At 33.2% G+C, this 27,940-nt stretch overlaps 1 protein-coding gene across 2 annotated transcripts; it reads right to left on the reverse strand.

The window, feature by feature from the left end:
* Positions 1-362: 362 nt before the first annotated feature.
* On the reverse strand, positions 363-26,904 carry cd (peroxidasin homolog cardinal). Of its 2 annotated transcripts, none has more exons than XM_085190987.1 (14): positions 26,805-26,904; positions 21,867-22,007; positions 14,731-14,882; positions 9,103-9,340; positions 6,405-6,616; positions 6,118-6,288; positions 5,773-5,928; positions 5,194-5,412; positions 4,914-5,111; positions 4,493-4,629; positions 3,931-4,098; positions 3,272-3,540; positions 2,734-2,900; positions 363-2,275 (listed from the first exon to the last, which is right to left on the reverse strand). In XM_085190987.1, the coding sequence occupies exons 2-14, from the start codon at positions 21,995-21,997 to the stop codon at positions 2,073-2,075; spliced, it is 2,421 nt and encodes an 806-aa protein (XP_085047113.1). In that variant the 5' UTR covers positions 21,998-22,007; positions 26,805-26,904; the 3' UTR covers positions 363-2,072. The 2 variants fall into 2 exon arrangements, with proteins under 2 accessions (XP_085047113.1, XP_085047112.1); XM_085190986.1 differs by having other exon boundaries at positions 14,731-14,885; positions 26,805-26,903.
* Between the last annotated feature and the right edge of the window lie 1,036 nt (positions 26,905-27,940).

Below are 27,940 nucleotides of genomic sequence, written 5' to 3' on the forward strand. Positions count from 1 at the left end.
TTTTCATATCGGAAAAAGAAAACGGAACACTATAGAATTTTCTTTGACTTGTTCGGCCATTACCTGCGATTAAAAATATTGAACATGTATAAATAATAATAATAATTAATTATTATTTATACTATAGGTGTTTCTTTGATGTGTAGACTTACAAAGTGCGACGTTAATATTTTCAGGTACTGCTGCATGAGTGATGTATACATCCTATTGTCATCTTACCTGGAAGTAGAGATAGTTTATTCCCTCGAATTTGGATAGAACCTACAACCATCCGTTTACAAACATGCTCTTTTAAATAAGTTACGTGTCGTGAGATATTTGAAACGATAAAAACGTAGTTGAAATTTAAAAAAACCAGCAAATTTCACAAAGATTTTTATTACGATGCATAGTGATAACACATTTACAATAAATTATCATTAAATTCGTGTGAGGTGGTATTAGGTAACTTCATACATAACATACAGCAAGGACTTATCAATTTTGGCCCTCGAAAGCTAAATTAAAATAAGGTTAAAATAATCTTTTATGCATATAAGTATATTACATATATTAGATTATATAAGCTTATTAAAACTACAAAATGTTTTGAGGATGGGTTACTAATGTATCATTCTTAAAACAAAAATGGTCTACCTAACTTAAAAATTCTACACAACATTTCAATTTGCAAATATTTTATTCAGGACATTATTATTTTAGGATTTATATTTATAGCTGGTTTTTAAAAGTCGTATAAAAGGCTTAAAAATAAATTTAAAGCTAAAAATTGAAAATTACTAAAATATTATATATATCACTCCATAAAGAATATAAATGTAAAAGATTTGTCATAAAAGTGAATTATTCATGCTATTTAAACATATTATTTTGAAAAATAATATTAACTTACATTAAGTACTGGGAACCATCAATGCCATATTCTTGATCTTTTTACACGTGATTTATAAATTTAAAAAATATATCGATTTTTTAAATTAACCTTTTATAATTAGGTAAATTAAAATATGTATTATTTTGGCACAGTGTGATTCACAGTCAATGTTCAACTATTAAAATTAACATATTGTAATTATAATTTATAATAACTACAATAAACCTTATAAGTCGCCTGTCACAACATGAAGCTAATAAAGACCAAACTATTATATTATATCGGGATAATATCGATACTTTCCTGACAGAAAATGTAGGTAAAGATGCTGACAGAAGTATTATTTTTCTGTATGTTGCAAATATTTTTTTTATATAAATCAAATACATACGTATTCAATTAATAGGTGATTCACAAAATTAAACTTACATATTATGTACTAATAATATTTTTAAATTAGTAAATAATTGTATACTCCTTATATTTACCATGTACTCTACTAAGTATAAACCAAGAGTTGACTGCTAATAATGTTAATATAAAGTATATAAATGTAAAAATAAGAACAAACATTACATTAAAGTGAAAAGATAAAAAAAAAATTATACACGTAACAAACATATTATTAGTTATTCATCATTCATCATAATAATAATTTTACATAAAATATTTAAAGACTAATTCACAAAACTTTTCTTACTTAAAAACAAAAAAGCATAATATACCTAACTAAAATTATAACAAAAAACATTATTTTTAAAAAATGCATAAAAATTTAAACGCAACATGATTTGAACCCGCGCCTCATGTTCATCGTCCAAGTGTTTTAACAACTACGCCATACCATATCATCAAGATACGTACGATTCCCATACAATTGTTTACAACTTATTTATTTTCTTAGCATTTCTATAAGATTTTACTAATATAATTGCTTACAATCATCAACTAGGCAAGAGAGAATGCTATTTACCTGAGTGTGTTACCTACTTTTCTAATAAAAAATATCATAATCTAAAAACAAATCATACTCATATTGTAAAAAAAACTCTAAGATTTTCCAATTCTATATCAATTAACATTCATTTAAGATAGCATTTAAAATAATAAAATTGTAGGATGTTCATTGGGCACATTATAAAAAAATCAGGTATAAATTAGCAATAACAAAAATATATATTTTTAAAAAATAGATTTTTTAAGATTTACCCATTTTACTTGATTTAGTATCAACAAGTTCCTTCCAAGGTGTAAAGCTGGGTTGTGGTAGTTCCTTGCAGTCAACCAACGGGTTTGTTGCACTCAGGGCCTCCATGACTCTTGGCTGGGCCTGGTCTAACAAGTCTTCGTTGGCACAGATCACACCAGCTAATGTTGTTTTCCGGATTTCCGTTAATTGTTCTGTAATTCAAATGTTTTATGTATAAGATATTAATTTATTAAATAAACAAGAAAAAGTTTAAGCAGTTTGGAGGCGAATGTTTTCTTAAAGATAGCGAAGCTTAATTTATTTATTTGAATCAAAAATTCTTTACTTTCAGCCCTTTCTTTGAGGAATATAATTAATATAATTTATTAAATAATAATTTAAAATATTATTCACACTTATGTTTAAAAATATATATTATTTTTGCAAATGTATAATTTTTTTTTATCCTCAGTGAGAACACTTGTAAAATGTTAAACATATTTAATAAATAGAAAATCAATAATTGATAATAGCGTATAGCTAAGTGGCAAAGCGCTGTTGATGGATGGTTTGAAAGGGGCGTGGGTTTAGGTCCGGATTCAAGTTTTCTAAAATGTTTGTTCCATTCTTAGTTTTATGCCATAGAACTTTAAAAATGTTAAAAACTCACCCGATGTAAATCTAATTGTTTCATCCGAAGTCTCATACCAGAAACGGTCACCGATCTTGATTCTGAGGAACTGGTCAGCGATGAGGCAGGTCAGGGTCGGCCCCAGGAGTCTACCCTTGGGATTCTCTGCTAGGGCTCCCGTGTATAAGTCTATATCGTCTACGTTCCTGAATAAAAGTTGTTGTAATTTTAAGTATTATGTTTTTTTTTGCTTCATGCTGCATGCTCCATGTATTAGCGTAGGTATAGCTTAGTGCATAGTCATATTATTAAGGGGTTATTACATGCGGAAATAGCGTAACTCAACGTCACTCAATATAATTCTATTATTCTTTGAGTGGGAATAGATCACACAATTATCGTTAAAAAGGTTACTGAAATTTAGTCAATAATAAATAAATTTGATATATTATTTCGACTCGACAGAAATAAATCACATAAAGTGCAGATATTTTTACAGAAAAAAAACATATTTAATATGTACAAATACATAACAATATAACATTTTTGGAATCCCAAAAAACACAAAAATACTCACTTGTATATTTCACAAATACGGCTAAGCGATTCGTCGAACTCATCATCCAGCTGCTCACAAGTACCAATCGGTGGCAACCCACAATGAGCTCGCCACACTGGGTACGCTGGAAGTCCATGGTCTCTACCACGTTGTATGTTCAGTGACACCAAGTCCAAGCCGCAAGGGTGTGGGGGTGAAGGGGCGGGGGATGAGGGTAAAGCTGGAGGCGGTGCTGGTCGTGTGGTACCATTAAATGTTGGTTTACGCTCGAATAGGTGCTCGCTTAGCTGTAAAATTAGTTAATTATAAATATAAAGAAAGCTGCTTCACATTTTCTCCTGCCTGGCAGAGTACAGAGATGAGTGGGCAGAGATTTCAGTTTTCGAGACGTTGATTGCAGTGGCGGACCACAACGTCGCTCTTTGGCTGCCAGAGCGAGGATATAAAAATATTTTTAAATATAAACATCCTCCCGAGTCATATTCGAACCCACAAGTAACGTTTTTAAAAGCAGATGTTATTAAAAATGATTATGTAAAGTAAAACACGCTGATTTTAATATTTATTTATGAACTCTTCCAGACAACCTTTAGATTATCGGTCGGTTATCTGTGCCTATCGTGTTATATACGGTATACAGCGTGAAGCTGAAACAAAAACAATAAAAAAAACATTACCTCAGATGTAATATGTAAATCCACAGAGTGTACAGGCGTATGTAAAGCAGAACTGACGGCCGCCTTCGGGCCCTTCTCTTGGTATAGCGCGTAGGGGTTGAACAGCATCTCGTGCAGGTGCGTGTAGCTCACGGTGCCCGTGTTCGCGTCCACGTTGTGAATTAGACCCTGCAAATGTTGGTTAGTCTCCAATATTATATTAAAAATAAATTAAATTAAAATTAAATCAGCTTTACGCCGTATCCCCCGCAGATAACAGAGTAGTCAGAGCGAACCTAGTGTTAAGACACTGCGTTCCCCACTTTTCGTCGAATTTTAGATTGCGTGTTGAGTGGCAGAACTCAACGCCGCGCTTTGCGTAGACACCAGAGGGAAGAAATGGAAATATTAATTTAAATAAATATTATAATTCTTCGAGTGGGGATAGAACCCGCAAGCAATCATTTCATACAAACAAGGTTACCGTTATCGTTATGTTAAGACTTCTTCAAATGTGCACGACACATAAAAAATAAATAAAACCATTATTAAAAATAAAATTTCAAAAAATAAATAACAGTACCGGTAATAAAGTGTGCGCAAATCTGAAAGCGGCTGCAGAAAAGTGGTTAGCCATGGAGGGATCCACTGTAGGGTCGTAGGCATCAGAGTAGCCCTCGCTCTTCAGTGTCAGGTTTAACGCCCACATCACGTCCATACCTGATTTAAAATTAGGGTAGGCAAAGGGTTAAAATACTCTGTTTACCATTTACACAAAGCTGGGAGACATTACGTGTTGAGTGGCGAAACATGTCGTCGCGCTTTTAATTACATCAAAGTTTGGCTGATAATGAAACTAGTTTATTCATTTTCATGAGTGAGTGAGAGCTAACAAACGTGGCTTTTAGTGACACACTTGTGCCATTGCTCCATGACGGCTTCTATATATTAAAAATCAATAACTTCATTTAACCTAATAAATTAAATTATTCTACAAAATTTACCAAGGATAGACGGCAAGAACTCAGCATAAGTGATATGCTGCATCTGAGCGCCCACTATCCTTCTGGACTCCTGGAAGACTGTCTCGTCATCCCACTGCGGGTTCATCTTCTTGAGGCTGGCCGCTATTCTGTTGTGTTGTCTCGCCCAGATCAAATGCATGGTGGTTAAGTGAAGATTCTCATTGGCTCTGTCGTCACCTGGTCGAATCATTTTAAACATAAAATAGATTGGGTTGTCTTTCTTTTTATGACGTTATGGTATGGTAGTAACAACACTCACCAGATTCAAAGCAATAACGGCCCTTAGCATTCATCTCAACAGTGTTACATCCATCAGCTGGGTCAGTAGATGGTGGTAGCAGCTGCCACTTCCCGAGCCGCAACATCCGCAGCTGGCCGTCCAGTCCGGCGCGCAACTGACGCGTTCTGTTAGACCTGAAGCTGTACACCGTGGAGCCGTCGAGGAAGGCTGTTGCTTGGTTTAGCTGTTCGCGTTGTCCTGGAGTGTGTATGGTAAACTTTATATGGATGGTACACGGAAATCGAAACATATTCTAATGGTCGTCAGTTATTGTGTCAATCAACATTTTTCGTTATCATGGTTCTTGCTTCAAATCACATCGATCCAAGTCGTAATAAAGATTATATTTTGTCTATTTTATATGAGACACCAAATTTGCAATAAGCTTACAAGACCTAAGCAAGAAAATAGGAATGAATACCTAATTTCTAGGGGACTTATAAATTATGAAATTATTTAACTCTTGCAATTATAAAAATGATATTATTTCAATAATTAGCTTCTAGACTAGAATAATCTTTTAAATATACAAAACTCCAAAAATATATAATTACATACCAAAATTGCAAGTAGGCGCAGGCGCGGACCTCACAAACTCCATGCATGTCAGGTTGTAGTCCTGGTAGAAGGGGTCCTCCTCATCGAGCTTCACCGGAAAGCACTCAGGGTGGGCGGTGTCACTGTGACAGCAAGATATCGAACTGCTATTTTCACCTGGAAAGTATATTTTTTGATAAAAAAATCCTTAGGAATTAATAAAACCAATTAAGCTTATGAAAATAGCATTAACTTAATGTTTGAGTCTGTTTGAGGTGGCAGATGATGAGATGTGTGATGATAAAATGCTGCAATGAGTATAATTTATATAAAATGTAACCATAAAAAACTGAAAAAAAGTGTTACCTTTGCTAAGCGCCGTAGCAGTGATGTCATGATCTATAAACTGTCCCCACACAGCTAGCATCACGGTGAAAGCGGAGTCGTGGGCGTAGCTTGGTCTGTGCACTGTGACGCTCACGTCGCGAGCGCTCGGCAGGATTGAACCGTCGTTGGCTATCCGAGGGGAGCTAATGCCTGGAATTTAGAAGAGAAATGGCATAATAATATTTACTGATTGATTGATAAGTAATGTCTCTATGAGGCAGCAGAGAAAATATCGTGGTGTATTTAGGAAAATAAAATTATCTTACCGTCTCCATAATCCGGCGGCAGAACTCTTCTAAAAGGCGTGTTGGAGACCCCCCAAGTGAGTGGGTTTTGCAGGTTATTGCACGAACCGTCCTGTGATCGGTATTTAGAGAGCATGCAGGGTTCCGTCGGCGGTCGGCAGTACGCTGGCTCCTCGAAATTATTTTCAGTTGAAGGGCCTATACCTACACCGCCATCTAATTTGGGATTTGTTCTGAAATAATCAAAGAAATTTTTTTTTCAATTATTTTGTAATTTAATAAATAATATAGGTCTAGTAAAACGGGATGTGATTATGAGTGAATTATTTAATATTTTCAATCTTCAATAATGTCTTGAAAATTCTGCGGAAAGTCTGGAAGTTATGATAGCTTTATTTAAACTCTTTTTTTTTACAGTTTCACGCTATATCCCGCATTTAGCAGAATAGACAGAGGAAACCTGGACATCTAGTGCTAAGATACTCCGATCCTCATCAAGACACTTCCGTTCCCATCTTTTCGCCGAATGTTTGAAGCAATACCTGTTGTATGGCGGAAATCAACACCGCGCTCTGCCTCGTTACAAAAGTGAAGAAATGAAAATATTAAATAATTAATTCCATCGTGGAACGAAACCCCCAACCGTCACGTGTACAGTCTCGCGCTTGTGCTTCTGCGCCACGACGGCCTCACGACTTGATTGAGATCTTGTTAGATATCTACAATGCACCTATAACCTATAGATTTCTTGGCTAAATTATTTTGACCGTGACTGAGGACACGCAATTCTAAATTCAATAAATAACAAAAGCTATACGGTTAATAGTAACAATGAAATATATTGAAAATTGTAATAGATAACTTACATTGTCTAGTGTTAGGTGCCGGTAACGTTATTATTAGTATACAATATCAGTGCTGAAGCCAAAGTAGGCCGGATTGAGTTTCGTGGTCAGTAACTGTCATACGATATGCTATTGATCGATGTGGTTTGCCTTCACTTTTGAGTTTTATAGTAAAATCGAATGCTTTATAAAACAATTAAGTGTTAGTCTATTTGACTGAGATAGTTGGGTCTTCGATTCCGATACTTAAAATATATACTCCCTAACCTACTTACAAGGTAAATTTCATTTTCAAAGCCCAGAAGTTTCGTCTGTGCTTTTTGTGCCAGTATCTCAGTGATGGTGGTTTTTATATACCTATAGATAGATTATCTACGTAGATACCTATGACAAAATAAACTTAGATATTCAACATTAAGAAGGAAAAGGTCGTATGAAATTTTCTAGCAATGACTGTTAGATTATCTCTAATGAAAGACAATTGTTGGTAGTGATCAAGCGATAAACAATTAAAGTCATCCTTATATGCAAATGGCGAGCGTATTGTTTGTTGTTCGAGTTTTACACAAGAGACCCACAGGTTCTTAGGTCCCCTCTGTCTACGCTGCTATGGGTGAGATACAGCGTGGAGCTTAAAAAGACCAATGTGACGTTTGAAGGTCAACCTGTATCTGTACCGTTTCTGATACAGCATTATGCACTGTATTCGCGGCGATATAAAAATGTTAACGGTGAAAAAGGTTATTCGCATCGTTTTCTGTCGCGGAACTTATAATATACCAAGAATAACTGCAAGGGGGTCAAAATGATACTAAAATTAGCTCCTATTTAAGTAAGTATATAAAAGGATTTTATAAGATCAATATTACTTAGGTTCATGCTATAAGTGGTAAAATATACATTTAAAGGTTAACTTTGTTTTCAACACAAACAATTATACATTAAATATGTTTTAATACACAAAATTTTATATGTATAATAAATGTGCTTAGACGATCGTGGCGCAGTTGGACAGCGTCTGTCACGATGTCGTGATGTTGTGGGTTCAATCACTACTCGCGGAAATTAAATATTCTCATCTTATTCTTTGCAAAAATAAAGTACAGTGTTGAGTTCCTCTCCTACATGAAAAAGGGAGTGTCTTGACTTTAGATTCTCAGTCAATCCCACGGCACGACATGGCCTCAATGAATAAGAAATCTCAAAATTAGTAAGACAATTTTTTTTAACCTGTCTCAATTTATAGAAGAAGCAAAAACACATAATGATTTCAAAATTAATCTTTATAAATTTAAATTTATATTTTTTTGAAAATATTTTTATATTGCAATACATATATTTATATTTCCAAATCATACAAACTAGTGGAGCTACTTTTACTGCACACTGATGTCAGAAAGTAACGGTTGAAAAAATTTATAAAAATTTATTATCTTAATTACGAATAATAATCATTATTTAAAAATAGAAGCCGTCGTGGCGCAGGGGCCGACTGTATATATGCCCGTGGGTTCGATTTCGGCAGTATGAAATGTTTAATATTTTAATTTTCCTTGCTATATTAACGAGGCAACACAACGTTGAGTTCCGCCACTCAACACGCAATGCCTCGAAAATTCGATGAAAAGTGGGGAGAGGAAATATCTTAATCTTCAGAGGATCTTAAATTGAGCATTATTTCTTACAATTAAGAACGAAATGTCTCAACACTAGGGTCTCTCTACTATGCAGGAAAATAAAATTTATTAGAAACAAACAGTAGAAGTAATATAAAAACTAAGAATACGTTGACAAATGTTAAAATTAGAAACTACAACGCAACGTCAACGTCCCGAACGAAAAACTTAAATTATAATGCCATCAAATAAACTTACCCATTCACGAGTACCCTCGTCGCTTCTTCAGCTGCAAAAGCGGATTCAGCTAATGGTTTTACAACGGGTGATGTAGCAGCTGCCCTCTGGGCCCTGGACGCCGGGGAGTCACTGTCTAGCGGCTTGAGACTACTTTCTATTACTTTCCGTTTTTTCAAAGCCTCTTTGCCCTGCGCCACTGCTGCATCGATGCTCACTTTGCTTGGAATAGCTCCCAGCCATGGCCGTGGTGGCTTAGCTGAAAGATTTGTCTTTATTTAGGTAAGTCTAATGAATAAAACAGTTAAAAAAGGTAAAAACGATACAAATAACTAAGACACCCCGTTCGTTCAAGACATTGTGTATTAAGTGGCGAAGCTATGCCGTGCTTTTTCTTGTTATCAGAGTGAGGATTAACAAGAAAATCATTCCCTAAAATGCAACTCGAACCCAAGAATTCTGGTTTTATAGATAACGAATGTATAAAAATATGTTTAAAACACAACAAAAAAATTCAAATAGTGGTATATACCATTATACGAACGTTATATATTACAAACTTTAGAGTATTGTCATTATTTTACTATTATTATATTTAATAAATATCAGACAATTTTAAATATCTAAAATTGCTATAAAAGACAAAAGTTTTGACATTATTTTTGGAAATTTTCGATGTTTTTATCATTTCATTAGCATTTTCAATGAAATAGCTATAAATAAAGTTGAAAACTGGTAGTTTATTATAATAAGAATTGTTTTGTTTATTTTTATATTTTTTAAAATTTTGGAATGATGTCGACTCTACCTACTGCAGAAATGAGGAATAAATAGTCCATAAAAATATTTCGTAAATATTTTACTTAATACCAGTCGTGGCGCAGGGGCAAAGGCGTGCGATTGTATATGCGACTGGTTGTGAGTTCGATTCCCACTCGAGGAAATGAAATATTAAATATTTTTCTGGTAACGAGGCAATATTTGGCGTTGAGTTTCGTAACTCAATGTCTCAGGAATTAGGCAGAAAGTGGGGAACGGAAGTGTCTAGGTTCCCAGATTCCCCCTGCCTATAATGTTCTTAATATTTTAGTTTACACAATTTACAGGCTGCACCACCGTTTGCTCGGATGTTGTGTTTTATACAAAACCTTATTTTTCCAGTTGCCGTAGAAAAATACTCTCTTACACTCTCCAAAAAATTTACATGTAATATACAAGAAGCTTCAACATTCTAGCTATGCGTTGTTTGTGCGTAGAAACACATAAAAATTGGAAACGAAATTGTGGCGTAGCGGGATAATTTTTTTATAAAAAAATACTTATATTATGTTTTATAAAAAAGTATTTTTCTTTCCTAAATGTGGAATAACACTCTAAAAATGTCCCTGGTGTCGAGGCAAACCGTGGCGTTGAGTTCTGCCACCCAACACGCAATGCCTCCACAATTCGGCAGAAAGTGGGGAACGGAGAGTCTTAACACTAGGTTCCCTTTGCCTACCTATTTGCGGGATACAGCGTGAAGCTGACTAATTAAATTATTTTTTTAAAAATAATTGATGTTTAGTTTTATAACAGGAATCTGGAACCTACAATATACAGATAAACACTTCTCTGTCAAACCTCGATGTTCATTAATTTGATTATTATTCAAGAATATTCGTTGCGTAAGAATAAAATTAAAGCACGTTATAAAAACTATACATGTGTGTATTAATCTTAGCTCGTGCCGACATTTATATATACCTAAAACATTATTTAAATTTACATTTTTACTATACCTCAGAACTTTTAAAAAATCTTCATATTTCATTTTATTTACATGGTTTTGTTAACGTTTCTTATTTTAAGTTTCAGACATATCTTGCAGAGTAGGGCAATTATGGGCAGATCTCTTATATAGTAATAGTAGGTACAGAAAGCGCTAGGGCGGTAGGGCTTTTACTAAGCATAAATATTATTTTTTAAATATTAAATAAATCTTATTTTTGGGAGTAGTCACAATTTAAAACAATATATAAAGTGACCTCAAATGTGATTCTATCTCAAGCCCATCACTTAAAAAAACTCATCGCCACTGTACCATCATTCACATTAACCATATATTACAATATTATAAAATATACATAGTTATATTCAGTTGATTATATAGAGCCTACACTACACGTGTTTTGGGGCCTCTATCTACATATTTGTAAACAATTTAATGACAAAATTATAGGCCGTCACGTTGTGGCCATCGGCATAGCGAAAAATAAAAAGAAGAATCCAAATATAATAATATGTAGATTTTGATACATTTTAGTTTTACAATTTTGTGTTCAATGACTCTGTTGGAAATAAGTATGATGATTTGAATAGAGCAAGAAATGAGGAGAAATATTAATTTCGCTTATTAAAGCATTCCAAGGATTCACCGTATCCATCGCAGTACAGGATGAGAGATCAGAGCAATGTCTGGGACTTGCCACCCAAGTGCAGTTTCAGTTTGGGACACTTCCACTGTCCGAGCTCATCTCTAACCTGCTTCGAAAATATTCTACTAGTGCCGCCTTAAAGTAAAATCCACCAATCCACCAGTCCGCCGAAGTAAAATTTAGACAAGAATTGATGATCACACAACATCCCAAAAATGTCAATAATATTTACTTATATAATTTTGACTTCAACATTGTACAGTAAACGCTAGAGGTAGTCGGACGTCGATTTCTTGGTACGATATTAGGGCTATAAAATTATCATGTTTTATGTATCAACCTTTATGAAGTATTTATTTAGATTTTTATTACTTTGTATACAAATTAAAAGCCTTCAACCACAAGCTTGATCAAGGATTTTTGGATCGGTTTGGACGGTCTGGTTAAATATATTGCGCAACATAGGTACAGCGAAAGGAGAAAATGTACCTAATGTATTTATTGATTCTTACAGATAAGCTTTCAGCGGGGTAGGCTGACAGAACCTAGTAGTAAGATACTGCCTTCCCCACGCACCGCCTAATTTTTGAGATAAAAGTGGCGTAACTCAATGCCGTGCCTCGTCTACCAGAGAATAAAAAAAAATAATAAATTAAGATTAAAGTTTTACATAGGACAACCATTACCTATTCGTTTGACAAGCATCCTTTTAAGGTAATTTTTAACAAAAAGAAAAACCGACTCCTCATAACGAACTAAAAAGTAACAAATAATTTTACAAAGATTTTATTTATAATCTTGAAGTCGGTGCCAAGTAAAACAAACAGGCTTACTAATTCGATATTGTAGTAAGGTTGTAGCATTAGCTTGACACCGACTTCAAAATTATAAAATTATTTTTTTATCAAAATTATTATTTAGCAATGTTTTTCCTTGTAACTATTATAGTACAAATACAATTTTTAAAAACAAACTAGTTCAATTTCAACCGGTACTATAATCAGAACCTAACCAAATTTTCACCAAACTATCCTTGTATTCTTTCAAATAAAAATCATCATCATCGGTTGGCGCGACATTGAGTTATTCGTCTATTTGTCGCGCACGTACCTAATGCAAATTTAAGACTTATGTGATTTTCATATAGATACCATTGTCAAAAATGGCCTAAAAAAATGGAACCACATGGAGTGAACTAGCTTTGAAGTAAAAAAAAAACACCAAAATCGGTTCAAGCAGTCAAAAGTTCTGAGGTAACAAATAAAAAACATATATAGTCGAATTGATAACCTCCTTTTCTTACAGAACAATTATGTATTTAGACGAGATATCTACAAGCGATAATCTTTGCAAAATGATACTAATTATATTTTTAGGTTCACGCTCAATCCATCGTATCGCAGGGTAGGCAGAGGGAACCTGACAAAGTAGTGTTAAGACACTTCCGTTCCCAATTTTTCGCCAAATTTTAGTGGCATTGTGTGTTTATTGGCGGAAGTCAACGTCGCGCTTTACCTCGGGTGGGATTCGAACTCAGAACGTTTACAGTCGTACGCTTACCCCCGTGCTACGAGTGGCCTTACAAAATGCTTATCAATAATTGATTGATAACATGACATAATGAGTGAAGGCAGTTTGGTAACTGACATTTATTAACTGACAAACTTTTAATGTGCACTTCATCATCATCATCATCTTAAAATATAATATATGTTGTTTGCTAATTTTGTCTGTTAGAACTGGTTTCCTAGATTTCATTAGGAGTAATAAAATATATGTATATTTGGGTTTTATGTTCTTTAATGGTCCTTATCCTTAATTTTGGATTGTACAATTTGCTTCGATTGTCAAAAATAGTAGCGAAATATCAAGTTTGAAAATACTTATTTTTTGTATAATCAATATCGAAACATCGACATAACTTGTAGAAAAAAAATAGTAATCTTTTTAATTAAAGATTTTTTCGGCATGTAGGCGATAACAGTGAGTTCAAAAACCACTTGGAAAAAATATACAATTACAATTCGTTGTTCTTCTGGTCTGGCTAGTCCAAGTGAGACGTCCACACATCCGTCTGTCTCACCAACTGCGAGTTAGATATACAATGAAATATATATTTTAAACTAGTTATATGATTTATAATGTATATTATATCTTTTTCATAATCTCAAGGTTATCCGACAGAGGGCACGTTGGTCCGTGCTCACTTCAATAGTTTTGTACCCATTTTTATGTAAAATGAAAAATGTACAAAATCCCTTTATAGGAACATATCTGTTCAAAGCTAAAGAACCAGACCAGAAAGACCCTCCATTTTTTTGAATTTTAAATTTTGAAAAAGAGAAACGCTCAAAGTCAGACTTTATTATCTGATATTTTTTTAACCTTCAACTTGGGATCCCAAATTATTTGCTTAAAATGTTAGGTATATAAATATTTTATTTTAAAATACTCTGTTTAATTATAGTGACCTCTCCGTTGCAAAAACTTTATAACATTTTAGATTTATTTGAATGAAACCGCATCTTTAGTTTGCTGTATAATTTTTTTTTATATTTAACTAGAGTGAGTGTGAGTGAATTAATATTTAACTCAACTTAAGGCTACCACGCCACGAGACAGTGATTCACTTTAAACGGTAGTTTTGACTTTTTTTATGTAGCTTTTAGTAAAATAAAGCTCATCTTATCATTTCACGAAATTGGTTTAAGACTGATGAGCAAAATAAGCAAGGTTTTCTTCATATTTCATTTTAAGGTTCCGTACCTCACAATGAAAAAAGAAATAGTAATATTTATACATCGTTTTTGCTGCACTTTGTATGAAATTCGGCGCGTAATCAAAATTTATGCCTCTTTCCGTGGACCTAGAAATGGAATTTAGCACAAAGTAGAGCTTACAAAACAAGTAAAAAAAATCCGAAAAGTTGCATTTCGTTATAAACTTATATTCACAAAATGAGTGTCTATACCCGCTTCCGTAAAAGCTAAGTTTGTCAACGCTGACCTAAAATGTTTGACCGTTGACCTAGATTTTTGGTCATGAAATTGTTACAGAACCCGCAATGGACGAGTCCGACACGCACTTGACCGGCATTTTGTCTATAAATAAACACAACCTAATGATATCTTAATTTTTTCTTAGTTTTTTCATTGTTTATTTTAAATACGAGAGATGCTAGAGGCTTAATAAAATAAGAAGCTTAATGTCTTTTAAATTAGATAATTGTACTTACCTTTTAAAGGCCATGACATTTTTAGCAGAGGAGCGAGACTACTGCTGGACATCAGTAGTGTCATGTTGCTGGGAACATCACTAGGTGTGACGTCACTGTCGTACCCCAAGTTGAAGAACACAGTGATCAGTAAAGACACCGATAGTAGGACACTGCTGTACAAAATTTTGTATTAGTTTATATAATTATTGCATTAGATGTGTAGAGTGCACCTAGAATTTGAGAAGTAAGTAAAGGGAACCTAGTAAAACTTTCCGTTCCCCAGTTTCTGGCCATTTCTACTAGTAAACCATTAGAATTTAGACTCAAACAATTAATGGCTCAGAGTACATTCTATAACACTTACGAGTATATCACGTGCTGTAGAAGAGCATGTTTTTTAGCTTTTTAAAAAAAACGATATATTATTTAGGAAAGAATTTCGGAACCCAAAATCATAACTTAAGGACGCGTGCTAGCTGCGTACGATTACGTCGAAATTATATATTAAACAAATTATTTTTTATATATGAATAATTTATTAATTTTAAAATTTAAATATTATGTATATAAATTTAATAGGTCGAGCTTGGCACGTTCTATAGACAGCTAATAGCTATAGGTGGTTTAAATTAATAAAAGCTTCTTTATTCTTTACATTTATTATGATAATAATCATTTGACATATTTTTTTGATTCATCTCAATAAAATGTTGAAGCATAATTAAAATCTTGTATTTTAGGCGCATTCCACGTGATTACCTTGAGTTTAAGATTTCAAGTGATTTTATAAGGCTAGCCGTGCTCGTGCCGCAGGAACACAAGCGTGCGATCGTAAATGCGACAGTTTATAGGTTCGATTCCCACTCTAGCAAACAAAATATTTAATATTTTCATTTCCTCGCTCTGGTAAGGGTAGTGTTGAGTTCCGCCACTTATGCAATGCCTCCAGAAGACGGCGGAAAGTCAGAAACGGACGTGTCTTTATGGAAACGTAGTGTGGTTACACTATTTTCCCAGGTTCTATCTGCCTAACGTGCTATGCACGTGATACAGCGTGAAGCAAAAAAAGTGTTTTATAGTGGTTTCGATAGTGACGTCCAATGGAAACTCAGTACAGTGAGTACAGTGAGTAATAGGAAATGATTAACTTGATGTAATATATACGAGTATATCCCATCAAAAAACTACGAAACGAAAACGATGGGAGATCTAAGTTCTAAATTGTTTGGTTGGTATTTTTTTGGTGCCTGGTGGTAAAAAATAGCTAAGTCTAAGTACTTGTATGACAGTTGCACGCTTGTGCCCCTTGTGCCTCTTAAAAGCAAAGTAAACATCTATCCCACAAACATCGCTTTCAACTGAGCCGGAACCCACGATGGTTTTATTTTCATTAAATGTGAATGAAAATATTTTATAACTTATTTCCAAAACAAAAATTTGAACACTAAATGATTAATGTTATGGAAGTAATTACTGAAACAATAAACAACTGTTACCCCATGATATTAAATAAGAGTTTTTTCACGACCAGACCCCGTGATTAAGGACTACAAAGTTTTTGAAGCGTCGACATCTAAAATATATGTTTGTATGTAAATCTATACTAATATAATAAAGCGGAAGAGTTTGTTTGTTTGTTTGTTTGTTTGTTTGTTTGTTTGTTTGTTTGTTTGTTTGTTTGTTTGTTTGTTTGTTTGTTTGAACGCTAAGATCTCTGGATCTACTGGTCCGATTTTCATTGTTTTTGTTTTGTATGAAAGCTGCATTCTTCAGAAGTGTTATAGGCTATATAACATTACATTACACATATATACTAATATATTTTAAAGTACATTCTAATTTGACATGCAATTTATTCTGCCATGTTAATAACAACCGTCGTTGCTACGCGACCGCTACCGCGACGTTTTGATATTCATCCTTATATCCTTATGAAAATAAATATAATAGTCACTTTTAGCATTTTATCTAGATTGAAATTATAGTTTACTGTATAACATATAATAATAATAATAATAATAATAAAGCCTTTATTAACAATCTAAATAATCATAATACAGAATTTATATTTACACCGGTAAAAGATTGTTTTGCCTTAGCATAGGCCTCCCCCAAAGCCTTCCACATCTTCCTGTCGTGGGTTTTCCTCATCCACAATGTACCCGCAGCTAATTTTAGGTCCTCATCCCATCTTTTCGAAGGTCTTCCTCTTTTTCTCTTACCCTCTCTTGGGTACCATTCTGCCACCTGTTTTGCCCATTTGTTGGTTTTGTTTCTGATTAGATGCCCTGCCCATTTCAATTTCAGCTTTTTAATTTTGTAAGATACTTCTACAGTCTTTGTTTTCTGGCGAATAACATTAATTTTAACTTTGTCCTTTCTCTTGATATTAAGCATGCTCCTTTCCATGTTGCGCTGACATACTTGAAGTTTTTGTACATTTTGTAATTTTAAAGCCCATGTTTGACATCCGTAAGTCATAGTAGGAAGTATGCATGAGTTGAATATTTTGGTTTTTAAATTCATTGGTATTGACTTACTTTTTGTTATATCTTTCAGAGCCCAATATCGTTTCCAAGCTACATTTACTCTATTTTCAATTTCTTTTGAGGTGTTATGTGTTGGAGATATGATCTGCCCAAGATATGTGTATTGGTCAACATATTCAATTGAGTCATTGTCAACATTTATAGGTGTTTGTATATGGTTTGTCATTAGTTTAGTTTTTGCCATATTCATTTGTAGGCCTACTTTTCTACTTTCTGACACTAGTTGATTGAGCATGGTCTGTAATTGATCTGGATTGTCAGAAATTATTACAAGGTCATCAGCAAATCGGAGATGGTTTAACTTTTCTCCATTTATCCTTATTCCATAGTTTGACCAATCCAATTTTTGGAAAACAAGTTCAAGTGTAGCCGAGAACAATTTCGGGGATAAGGGATCCCCCTGCCTTACCCCTCGCTTGACAGGAAAGGTTTGGCCCAGATTTTCAGTTTTTATTTTTGCAGTCATGTTTTTGTAAATTTCTTGTGTACTATATATATTTTTTGTGTACTCCTTGGCATGACAAAGCTTCCCAAATTTTCTCGTGTTTAAGTGAGTCAAATGCCTTATGATAGTCAATAAATGCCAGATAGTAGGATAATCTGTATTCTTTGTATTTCTCTGTAATTTGTTTAATTGTAAAAATGTGATCTAAAGTTGAAAAACCCGCACGAAATCCTGCCTGCTCTTTTGGCTGATTCTCATCTAAGATTCTTGTGATTCTTTCCAATAAAACTTTTGAAAATATCTTGTACAGGTTCGACATTAGACTTATGGGCCTGTAATTATTGATGTCATCTCTTCTGCCTTTTTTATGGAGTAATATTATTGTTGATGTAGTCCATTGGGATGGTATTGTTTCTTGTTCCATTATGTCATTGAATATGTTGTACATTGTGTTTATTATACTGTCTGAGACTCCTTTCAGAAGTTCGTTTGAGATTCCATCTTCCCCTGGTGATTTCCTATTTTTTTGTGATTGAATTGCTTTAGTTATTTCGGTTTTAGTAATGAATGGTATCTCTTCCTCGGTGATAATACAGTTAGGGTCTATTTGCATTGGGTATTCATCATTGTAAAGTTCTCGATAAAAATCTGTAGCTATGCCTAATATTTCTATGCGTTTTGTATTGCTCTTTTGTTGATTCGGTTTTTTCATGTCTATTATCCAGTTTCTACAATCTTGCATCTCTTTCTGTGCTTTTCTGACTCCCCCGGTAGTTTCTAAGTGGAACATTATTCGATTGAGCCTGGTTTCTTGTCTGTGGTACCTTATGCATGAATTTATTTGTTTGCTTATTTTTGCTATTTCATTCCTATCTACTGGTTTTTGTTGCCTTTTACTATGTCTCAGTAATATTAGATCTCTTGCTTTCCCTCCTATTTTATCTTTTGCTGATTTTGTTACATGGACATCATTTTCAACTGATTTTAGTTGGTTTTCCAAGATATCATATTTTTCTTGTATTGTATGAATTTGTTGAATTTTATCTTGTAGTGTAAGTTCCAGAGAAGACAAGACTGTGTCTGGTAGTGGTAGTTCCACTATTCCTCTAGTGCTCGCCAAAAGTTTTCTAGATTGCTTTACATTGGTAGTTGATAGTGTTCCACGAAGCATACGGTGATCTGTGTTAAATTCTAGTTGGTTTATAGTACCTACATCAATAAATAGCTTTGGTTTGTTTGTGATTATGAAGTCAATTTCGTTCTTGACTCTTCCATTTGGTGATATCCACGTCCATTTCCTGCTCTTTTTTTTATTGAAATAACTATTCATGACCCTTAAGTTGAATTCCTGGACAAATTCTATTAGCCTTTGACCGTTGTTATTTCGCTTTCCAAATGAATAAGGTCCCAGACAGAAGTCTTCATTTTTATTACTTTTACCTATTTGGGCGTTTAGGTCTCCCATTATTATTACTGTTTTGTATACTTGTTCCATTGCTTGCTTTAATTTTTGGTAGAATAGGTCTTTTTGTTCTTCTTCAGCATGTTCTGTTGGAGCGTATACCTGAACTATTGAAATAGGTTGCTTATGTTCGGGTAACTTAATATTTAAAATTGCTATTCTATCTGAAATACCAATAATATCCTGGATATTATTTTTAAGATGTTTTTTTATTATAAAACCAATTCCATACAGTCCTGGAGTAATGTTTTTAAAGTAGAATATATAGTTATCATATTCCTGTATTTGTTCTTCTGATCTTCGTATTTCAGATAAACCTATAATATCCCACTTTATCCGTTGTAATGCAAAATCTAGCTCGTATAATCTTTCTTGTGTTTTTAATGACCTTGTGTTCAATGTTGCAATGAAAATATTGTTATTGTTATTTTTACAGTTACTTTTTTTAGTTTTGATTCCCAGTGTAGGGTCTTTTGAGGGGTAATGGTCTCTAACCCCACGGTGACCAACCGGCTTGGGGAGATTTTCTTTTAATTGGAGGTTTTTGTTGTTTATTTTTTCTTGATTACCGGTGTCTAGTGATTCCTACATATTAGGAGTTGTTTTTTCAGTTAGGGAGTGTGATCGGGAACGCATGTATGCAAATGGATCTGTTCGTAGAAGTTTAGCAGGAGCTATTATAGTTTTTACTTTTTTTTTTTTTTTCTCTTTTTTTAAAACTGTATAACATACTAATAAGTAATTAAGGAGATGTCACTGATTCCAAATGACCTAGCCACCTAGCGGGCGGCACAGTATGACCGACGCGAACGGGCAGATGACGTTGACGGTTTTATAAATTTTCATACATTTTCGAACTTTATTTGTTGTTTATAATTAATTTAAAATACACTTTGATTCTCTTCTTATTTTATTTGATATTGCCCGCTAAAATTATCCTACTTAATAGAGAGAAATGTTTAGTTATTTCTTAGAGTTGATATCTATGTACGCACGTACGGAAAACTTTAGGTACTTTTTCTAATATTAAGAATACCTATCCTTTAGTTACTTTTAATCCTTTTGTTAGTTCATTTCAATAACTCAGATGTTTTTTTCTAATAATGTGTATCTACTTATTATTCTTTTTGATTATTTGAGCTTATATTTTCTATTCTATTGAGAATTGAAAATAATTTCATGAATATATTTAATAAATATTCTTATAGTTGAAGCAGGCGTAGCCGCGTCCGGGTCCACTAGTGTATATAATATTACCAAATTATACACGACATAAAAAAACGAAGCAATAATAACTGAAGAACAGAACAAGTCTAAAAATATGCAGGTATAAATATTTATATATTTTGTTTTAGGGGTATAGGGGAGAAGTGGCATGAAGGAGCCAGGTTTTGAAATAACCACTTCTATAATTTCGGTAGTTTAGGAACAAATCTGGTTGGAATTTTTCATTTTTAACGTTAGCACTGATTTCCTGTTACCCACAAATATTGGACAGTACACCAAAACCATTGGACACCAGTACTTCAATAAAAAATTTATGACAAGAAAAAGTAAGAATTTTGCGTCATTTAAGTGTTGTGTTTTAAAAAAAATAGTATCTGATCCCACACATAGCATGGTAAGAAGAGGTTACAGACGCACGTTTGTGCCCCCACGCCACATATAAGTTGTTTTTGTTGGTATTTTGAGTTTTTACATATATTTGGATTTATATATTGGGAAAAACTAAGTAGATAAAATTTTGATATTGTTAATTTTTTTGAAATGATGTTTTTTTGAAGAATAAGTTACAAGAACCGTGTGAATAGGCTTTAAAGCTTGCAATAAAAATCCCTATTGCAAGATGACTCTGATTCGTTTGACTCTTGTCTTATTATCTAAAGTAGAAAAGGTCGTTCGAACCAAAACCAGTAGTAATGGTTGCCTAGATTAGTTTCAATGCAAAATTTGAAAGAAAAAAAAATCTTAAAGAACCAAATAACACACTTTTTAAAAATGATAATTTCATTAACAAAATTTCTAATTTTATATCTTTTTATGATTTAAGGTTAACATTTTTTTGTATGAAATGACTTACTTTAGTAAATAAATAATAATTTAAAAAGATTCTTATTTTTTAATTAAAGTTCAATATTGTTTGCTTGTTGCCATTTAGCCCCTACTTTATCCAATAAAAAAAAAAGAATATTTTAAATCGAATTAGTCAATAAAAAGAACGGAAAATAAACATACCTTCATCGGTTTTTTCATCGTTTAAGAGTCAGTGCAAAATATTTTCGATTTATAAGATGCATGCAATGTTACGAAAATTTATTTTTAGACTAGGGCACCGAGTATCTTAACACTATTTTTTTTCTGCCTATAGAAAGCATATGCGGGATTCAAAGTGAAGCTAGTGTTAGTGAAACTAAAGAAAAAATATAAATTTAATTATATACATTCCTTCTTAACAGGGTAATAAATATGGCTAACCAGTTTCGTTTTTAACATTCATCTTTATTATTTTTGCTCCACACTTCTCCGATATGAGATAGTTGTCTTGTTAATGCTTTGTTTTATATGTTTCAAGAGAACTTGACTTTATCTTTCAAATGTTTTTTTGTATGAAGATAAAAAATCCGGAGTGGCCCCGGTCCAACTGAGCCCCCACATTACCCTTAACGTAGACTAATGAAAAGAAATGATTATTATTTACATTAACAAAACGCAGACAGCACACTGGAAATTCCTTAATCGTTTCTGATAACTCCTCGAGATGCTGGACTCGAACATGTAAGTAGGTTGCACTAGCGGAGTCCTCTCCGAGCTGGTTTGAGGCCGCTGCATGTTGACTAACCTGTTAAAGATACACGAATTATTTTATTTTCAAGGCGTTATTCCCAAAAACATTTTTCTTTCAAAAAATTTTTTTTCCTAAATCCAGTAGCGGTAATGTTTTATGTTTCCTAAAAAAAGTAAAGGAAATAGGAACAAAGTAATATTAGGAATTGAATAAATGAGTACACATATATTCGTATATAGATAATATTATCTAATATCTACATATATATCTACTAGTGGGCCCGGACGCGGCTACGCCCGCGATAGTATAAGCCTAAATAATTAAAATAAGTTAAAAATTAATAATAAGAGGATTTTTATTATTAGAAAAAATATCTGAGTAACCGAAATGAAGAAACAAAAGCAGTAAAAGTAACTAAAGGAAATTCTTAATATTAGAAAAAGTATCTAAAGTTTGCCGTGCGCGCGTACTAAACATTTTTCTATATTAAATAATTATTAATTTTTGCGAACAATATTAAATAAAATCCCAAATGATTAAAATTACGATATTTTAAGTGTATAACATCGGTATAGATAACCGAACTGAGATAAATTAATTATAAGCAGCAAATAATTACATAAAAAATAATAGTAATTCGAAAATATATAAAAATTTACAAAATCATCAAAGTCATCTGCTCGTTCGCGTGGATCATACTATACCACTCGTAGGCTAGGTCATTTTCATTTTTAATCAGTGACATCTTAATTATTTATTAGAATGTTATACAGTAAACTATAATTTCAATCTAGATGAAATGCTAAAAGTGACTATTATATTTATTTTCATAAGGATGAATATCAAACTATAGAAATCATCTAATTTTTGTTAATGTATACAAATCTATATCGGCGCGCGCCATGTATGCATTAAGCAAACTCACTTTGGGTGACGTTTTCTTAAAACAACAAACTTTGCAAGCCGTTGCTTAGCAACGCGTAGTGACGATTGTTATTAACATGGCGGAATAAATTGCTTGTCAAATTAATTATTTTAATATATTGGCATATATCGAAAATATTAAAAATATGAGAAAAAAAAGTAACCTATGTTCATCCCGGGACCCTCAAGTATCTCTATATGAGTATTTTATCACAATTAAATTAGCGGTTTGACCCTGATTGCGTAAAAGACAGACAGACAGACAGAGTTACTTTCGAATTTATAATATGTATGGATGTATGGATACTAGCCGACCTGGGCGGGTTCACCCGCTTGAATTATACGAATATTTATTAAATATGTTTATGAAATTATTTTCAGTTTAGGGGGTTAATTCTAAAAAACCATGAAATACGTGTTCAATCAAATATAATTTGAAATTTCATGAAAATCGGTGCCGATTTAAACAAATTTCCATACACACTGTGAACCCCTATTTCATCCCTTTAGGGTTAAAATTTTACAAAAACGTGTACATACACATTTAAGAACGAAGCTAGTAGGTAGTTGGGAAGTAAGTACGTATCGAGCTAATTCCTCTATTAACGTATTAATTGGTTCAGGCTAACCGACATTTAGGTCTATCCGTTGCGGTGTCGTTGGAATCCTTATAATTTCATTATGGACTTCCTTTTACTATGCTTATTTCTACTTAAACTATATATATATTTTTTTAGCTTCACACTAAATCTTGCATAAAGCATAGAGAATATAGTGTTAAGACGCTCCGTTGATGATCCTCACTTTCCGCCCAATTTTCCAGTCATTGCGCGTCAGGTAGTTAGGTTTCCAAAGCCAGGAAATTTATATAATTAGTGGCACAGTGGCAAAACATCAGACTGTAAGCACGTAGTGCGGTTGTGCGTTCAGTTCCTATGGAGGAACGATTCTGGTAACGAAGCAAAGCGCGGTGTTGAGTTCCGCCAATCAACACGCAATTCTTCCGGATTTCCGCGAACAGTGGGGAACAGAAGTGTCTTAGCACTTGGTCATAGGTTCCCTTTGCATACCCTATGTGTGGGATACAGCGCGAAGCTATCTAGTTTTTACAATTCGTCCCGCGTGGTTATATGAAAATAACTACGAGCTGAGTATGACCTACAAAAATTTCTAAATACGGGAGGTAATCCTGACCGCGGGTTATATATTGGTACGATTAATATATTGTAATATACTTAGTCAATAACTTTGACTGTAATATATTTAGTTCATAACTTTGATAGCGCGGTCAACCAAACAGACACTTTAGCTTTATAATATTAAATATTAGTATAGACGTATAGATTACCTGTCTTCTTTCAATATTTAACAAAAAAATATATATATATTCAGTATAAAAATGGAAATATCGGTCAATGGTATTTTATTATAAAGAAACAAATAAAAAAATTGTCAAGAACAAAATACAACACGTAAAAAAAGATTGTAAATCTTAGCGAGCTATTGAACTCTACCAATTATGTAAATAGTTTCTAAATGATGTTGAGACTTGAGAGCTTATTTTTGTATAGCTAATTCCTATTATATAAAACTCTTCCGTTACTGATATGGGCATTCTACAGATATTTTCTGGGCTTGGACTTAAGGCTTTGAAGACTAGATATGCTCGTTTAAACGTTTTTTTTTAATCAAGGGGGGGTCCCCTTTTCCTTCTATTTCTATATTCCTACGACCATGGTTACTGAGGGACACTGACAGACACCGCACAGACGAAACTGCTGCACATATATATATAATTGAAATTTGGCATGTTTAAGTTAGGGAGAAGAGGAGCTCTAAAAAAGAAAATCTCGAAATTTCTCGGGAAAGGGGGAAAATGGGATTTTCCATTGAACGTACAAATGCAGTTCCTCTATAGTGTCTTTTTTTTATTTAGAAGATTAGTAGAATTATTTTATTATTATATTCACAGACTATTTTTTTGCAATATAAAATGAGCAAAACGAACCTAATGTTTATTTATAAAACTTCTATTTTTTTATTCATCTTTTTCCTATCACTGGGACACGCGGTCCTTGCACTTTGTTATTTTATTCGATGAGTAATATTTTTGTTTTTTTTTCTCCTTTTAAATAAAGGAGAAAAAAAGCAGTCTTAGAAAGCAATAAAGAAAAATAAGATATTAATTATCGCTAAGTACGTACGGGTCAAAAATATTTTGGTTGTCATTTTCTATATATTTTACTTTTAAGCTGTATACCGCATGTAGCTGGGTAGGCAGAAGGAATCTAGTGTTAAGACACTCCGTCTCCAAGCAGCATCGAATTTCGAGTAGTGTAATTCAACGCCTTGTCTTGTTACCAGCGCGAGGAAATGAAAATAATTCGTACCCCTGAGTGTGAATCTTTGCTGGGTCAGCCCAAGGCTGTTTTGTGTTTAATCGGTAAAATGAAAATGTTTTATAATTAGTTATACCATAATTAACAATAACCAGATATAGTTCGGAACCTCTCGTTATGTCAACCATACATGAACTTGGCCGGTTTTTTGGAAATATATTTAAAACCTGTTTTGTGACGTAGAATGATAGTTAAGATGACCGATTGGCTAAAGAGGAGTGAAATTTTTTTCGTCAATGTTAAACGTGATTTCTTTAACTTCACTCTGTATCCCGCACATAGGAAGGTAGTAAGTTGAAACCCAGTGTTAATACACTCCGTTCCCCACGTATCGAGATTTCACGCATCGATTCCCATTTTCGACACAATGTATGTTAAGAGGCAAGTCTATAGTCGCGTCTCCTTAGCAGAGCAAGGATTTTATTGAGGTTTTTATAATAGTTGCGCAATGCTGCCAGGCCACGAAGGTCTCTTAAATAATAGAAATAATTCAGTATAATTTTACGTTTTCCCTCTTCTATGATACCAGAAACATGGTTTTTAATATTTTTTTGAAAATATTTACAAAACTTGTTTAGAAACGTATAAATTTTATACGACTACGCGTGTATATAAGTTTCGATAGGTTAAAGAAAACACGCTTTATAGGATTGGTTAAGAGCTTAGAAGCTTCCATACTAAGCTGAGATTGCACAATAATTGAGTAATATTTTACTGGGTTTTCTTAATTACTGACTGTAAACTAGAGGGTCGTGGGATCGATTTCCTCGGGGATATAAATTATTTTCATTTCCTTGCTTTGGTATCAAGGCAAAACGAGACGTTGAGTTTCTCAATTCAATACGCATTTTTTTTTATTTGGGTGGAAAATGGGGAACGGAGTGTCTTAACACTAGATTCCCTCTGTCTACTATGCTGGATATAATTATTACAAGTGGATCGATACGATACTTCTTTTACATTTTATTATATAGGTATAGTTACAAATCAATTTAATAAAGTTTTTTGTAATATTTTTATATGAAAAAAATATTATACAAAAGTTTATTTTAAATAACACTTTCGCATACTCTAATATATTTAATATCAAAATTAGATTAATGATTAAATAACCAAATACAAATAATTTGTGTTGTAACTTTAACAATAGCTAAGTGCCTAATACTGTAACTCGATGGAAGGCAGTTATATATACATATAATGTATGTTTTATTTATATATATTCAGTTTATTTTATATATTTTTGAGTAATTGCGTGTTAAGTACGGAACTCATTCCCGTGCTTCGTCTTTTCAATGGAGCGAAAAATTTAAAATATTCAATTTTATTATTCCTGACTGGGAATTGAACCCACAATAATAGTCGCGTTAACAGAGTGCCGCCATGACTAAATCTTGTTATATACCTAGTTATTTTTTAATAATTAATTAATTATATTTAAATCCTAAGATAAGAAGATTTGTAAATCTAGATTTTAACTACAAAACAAATAAATAAATAAATTTAGCAAGTCTATTTTAAAACTCACCAATATTATTTGAATTAATAAGATAAACTCATATCAGTTAACAGTACGTCACAGAAAATATGTCCCTCCACCGGTCGACCGACTGTCGCGGCCTGAGCGCAACTGATAACTGAAATTGAAATTTGAATGACTTAAGAAGTTAAGACCATTTTCAATAGGTTTAAATATTCTGATGCAGCCCTGTCTTATACCTCCGTGTAATTAAACTGAAGTTTATTTGGCTGAACGCTCGGCTCGGCTCACGCTCGAAATTCTGCGAAAAGTGGAAACGGAGTGCCTTAACACTAGGTTTCCTCTTCCTACCCTGCTTTATGCGGAATACAGCGTGAAGCTGAAAAAAAAACGGTAAAAAGAATAAAACTCTTCTGTTAGAAGACAAGTCACACTTGAGAAGAAACAAACTCTCGTAAATGAAGTAAGTAGTATTAGATCTTAGATTATTATTATTATAATTATATATCCTTATTTCAGATTCAGCTTTCAAATTTCATATATTAGAGTAGGCAGAGAAAACCTAGTGTTAAGACACACCGATCTTCACTCCCGGTTTGAGACATGCCATTTTGAGTGGTAGAACTTAACGACGCAGTTTGTCTTTCTACTTTCCAGAGCTAGGAAATGAAAATAAGTAATTGCCTCAAGTGGATCGAACACACAACCAATGTGTTTACAATCAGACTTGTCAGATATTACAGACCAGAGAATTAAATTAAAAGCCACCGAGTTCTGCCACTCCCAAGAAAGAAGAAAGAAGCCAATTGACTCCCAAGTTTGGCGGTGCGTGAAGAACGTAGTATTAACACTAGGGTAACTATGATCTAATAATGTATCCATTATGAAGTTGGTAATATGAAAAATAATTGTCATGTAAATTACAATATACACGTACTCGTTTGCATTGTCTTTTCCATTAAAAAATGCAAATTGAGATAGTAATAAAATCTAAAATTTATCGTCCCGAAAAAAGCTGTTAAAAAGTTGAATTGTTGTTATCAGCTTTTCGGCCCGTTGTAAATTTTATTTCATTATATTGATTTTTTTATAGTATTTCAGCGGCAGTTTGAGGACACAGTAACACAAGTGAGTGCGCATCAATACGAGTATGTAACTGTAAACGCGATAGGTTGTGGGTTCAA

The sequence above is a fragment of the Heliconius melpomene genome, chromosome 10 (assembly GCF_056956725.1).
Source record: "Heliconius melpomene rosina isolate 202511_hmr_F chromosome 10, ASM5695672v1, whole genome shotgun sequence".
Taxonomy (NCBI): domain Eukaryota; kingdom Metazoa; phylum Arthropoda; class Insecta; order Lepidoptera; family Nymphalidae; genus Heliconius; species Heliconius melpomene.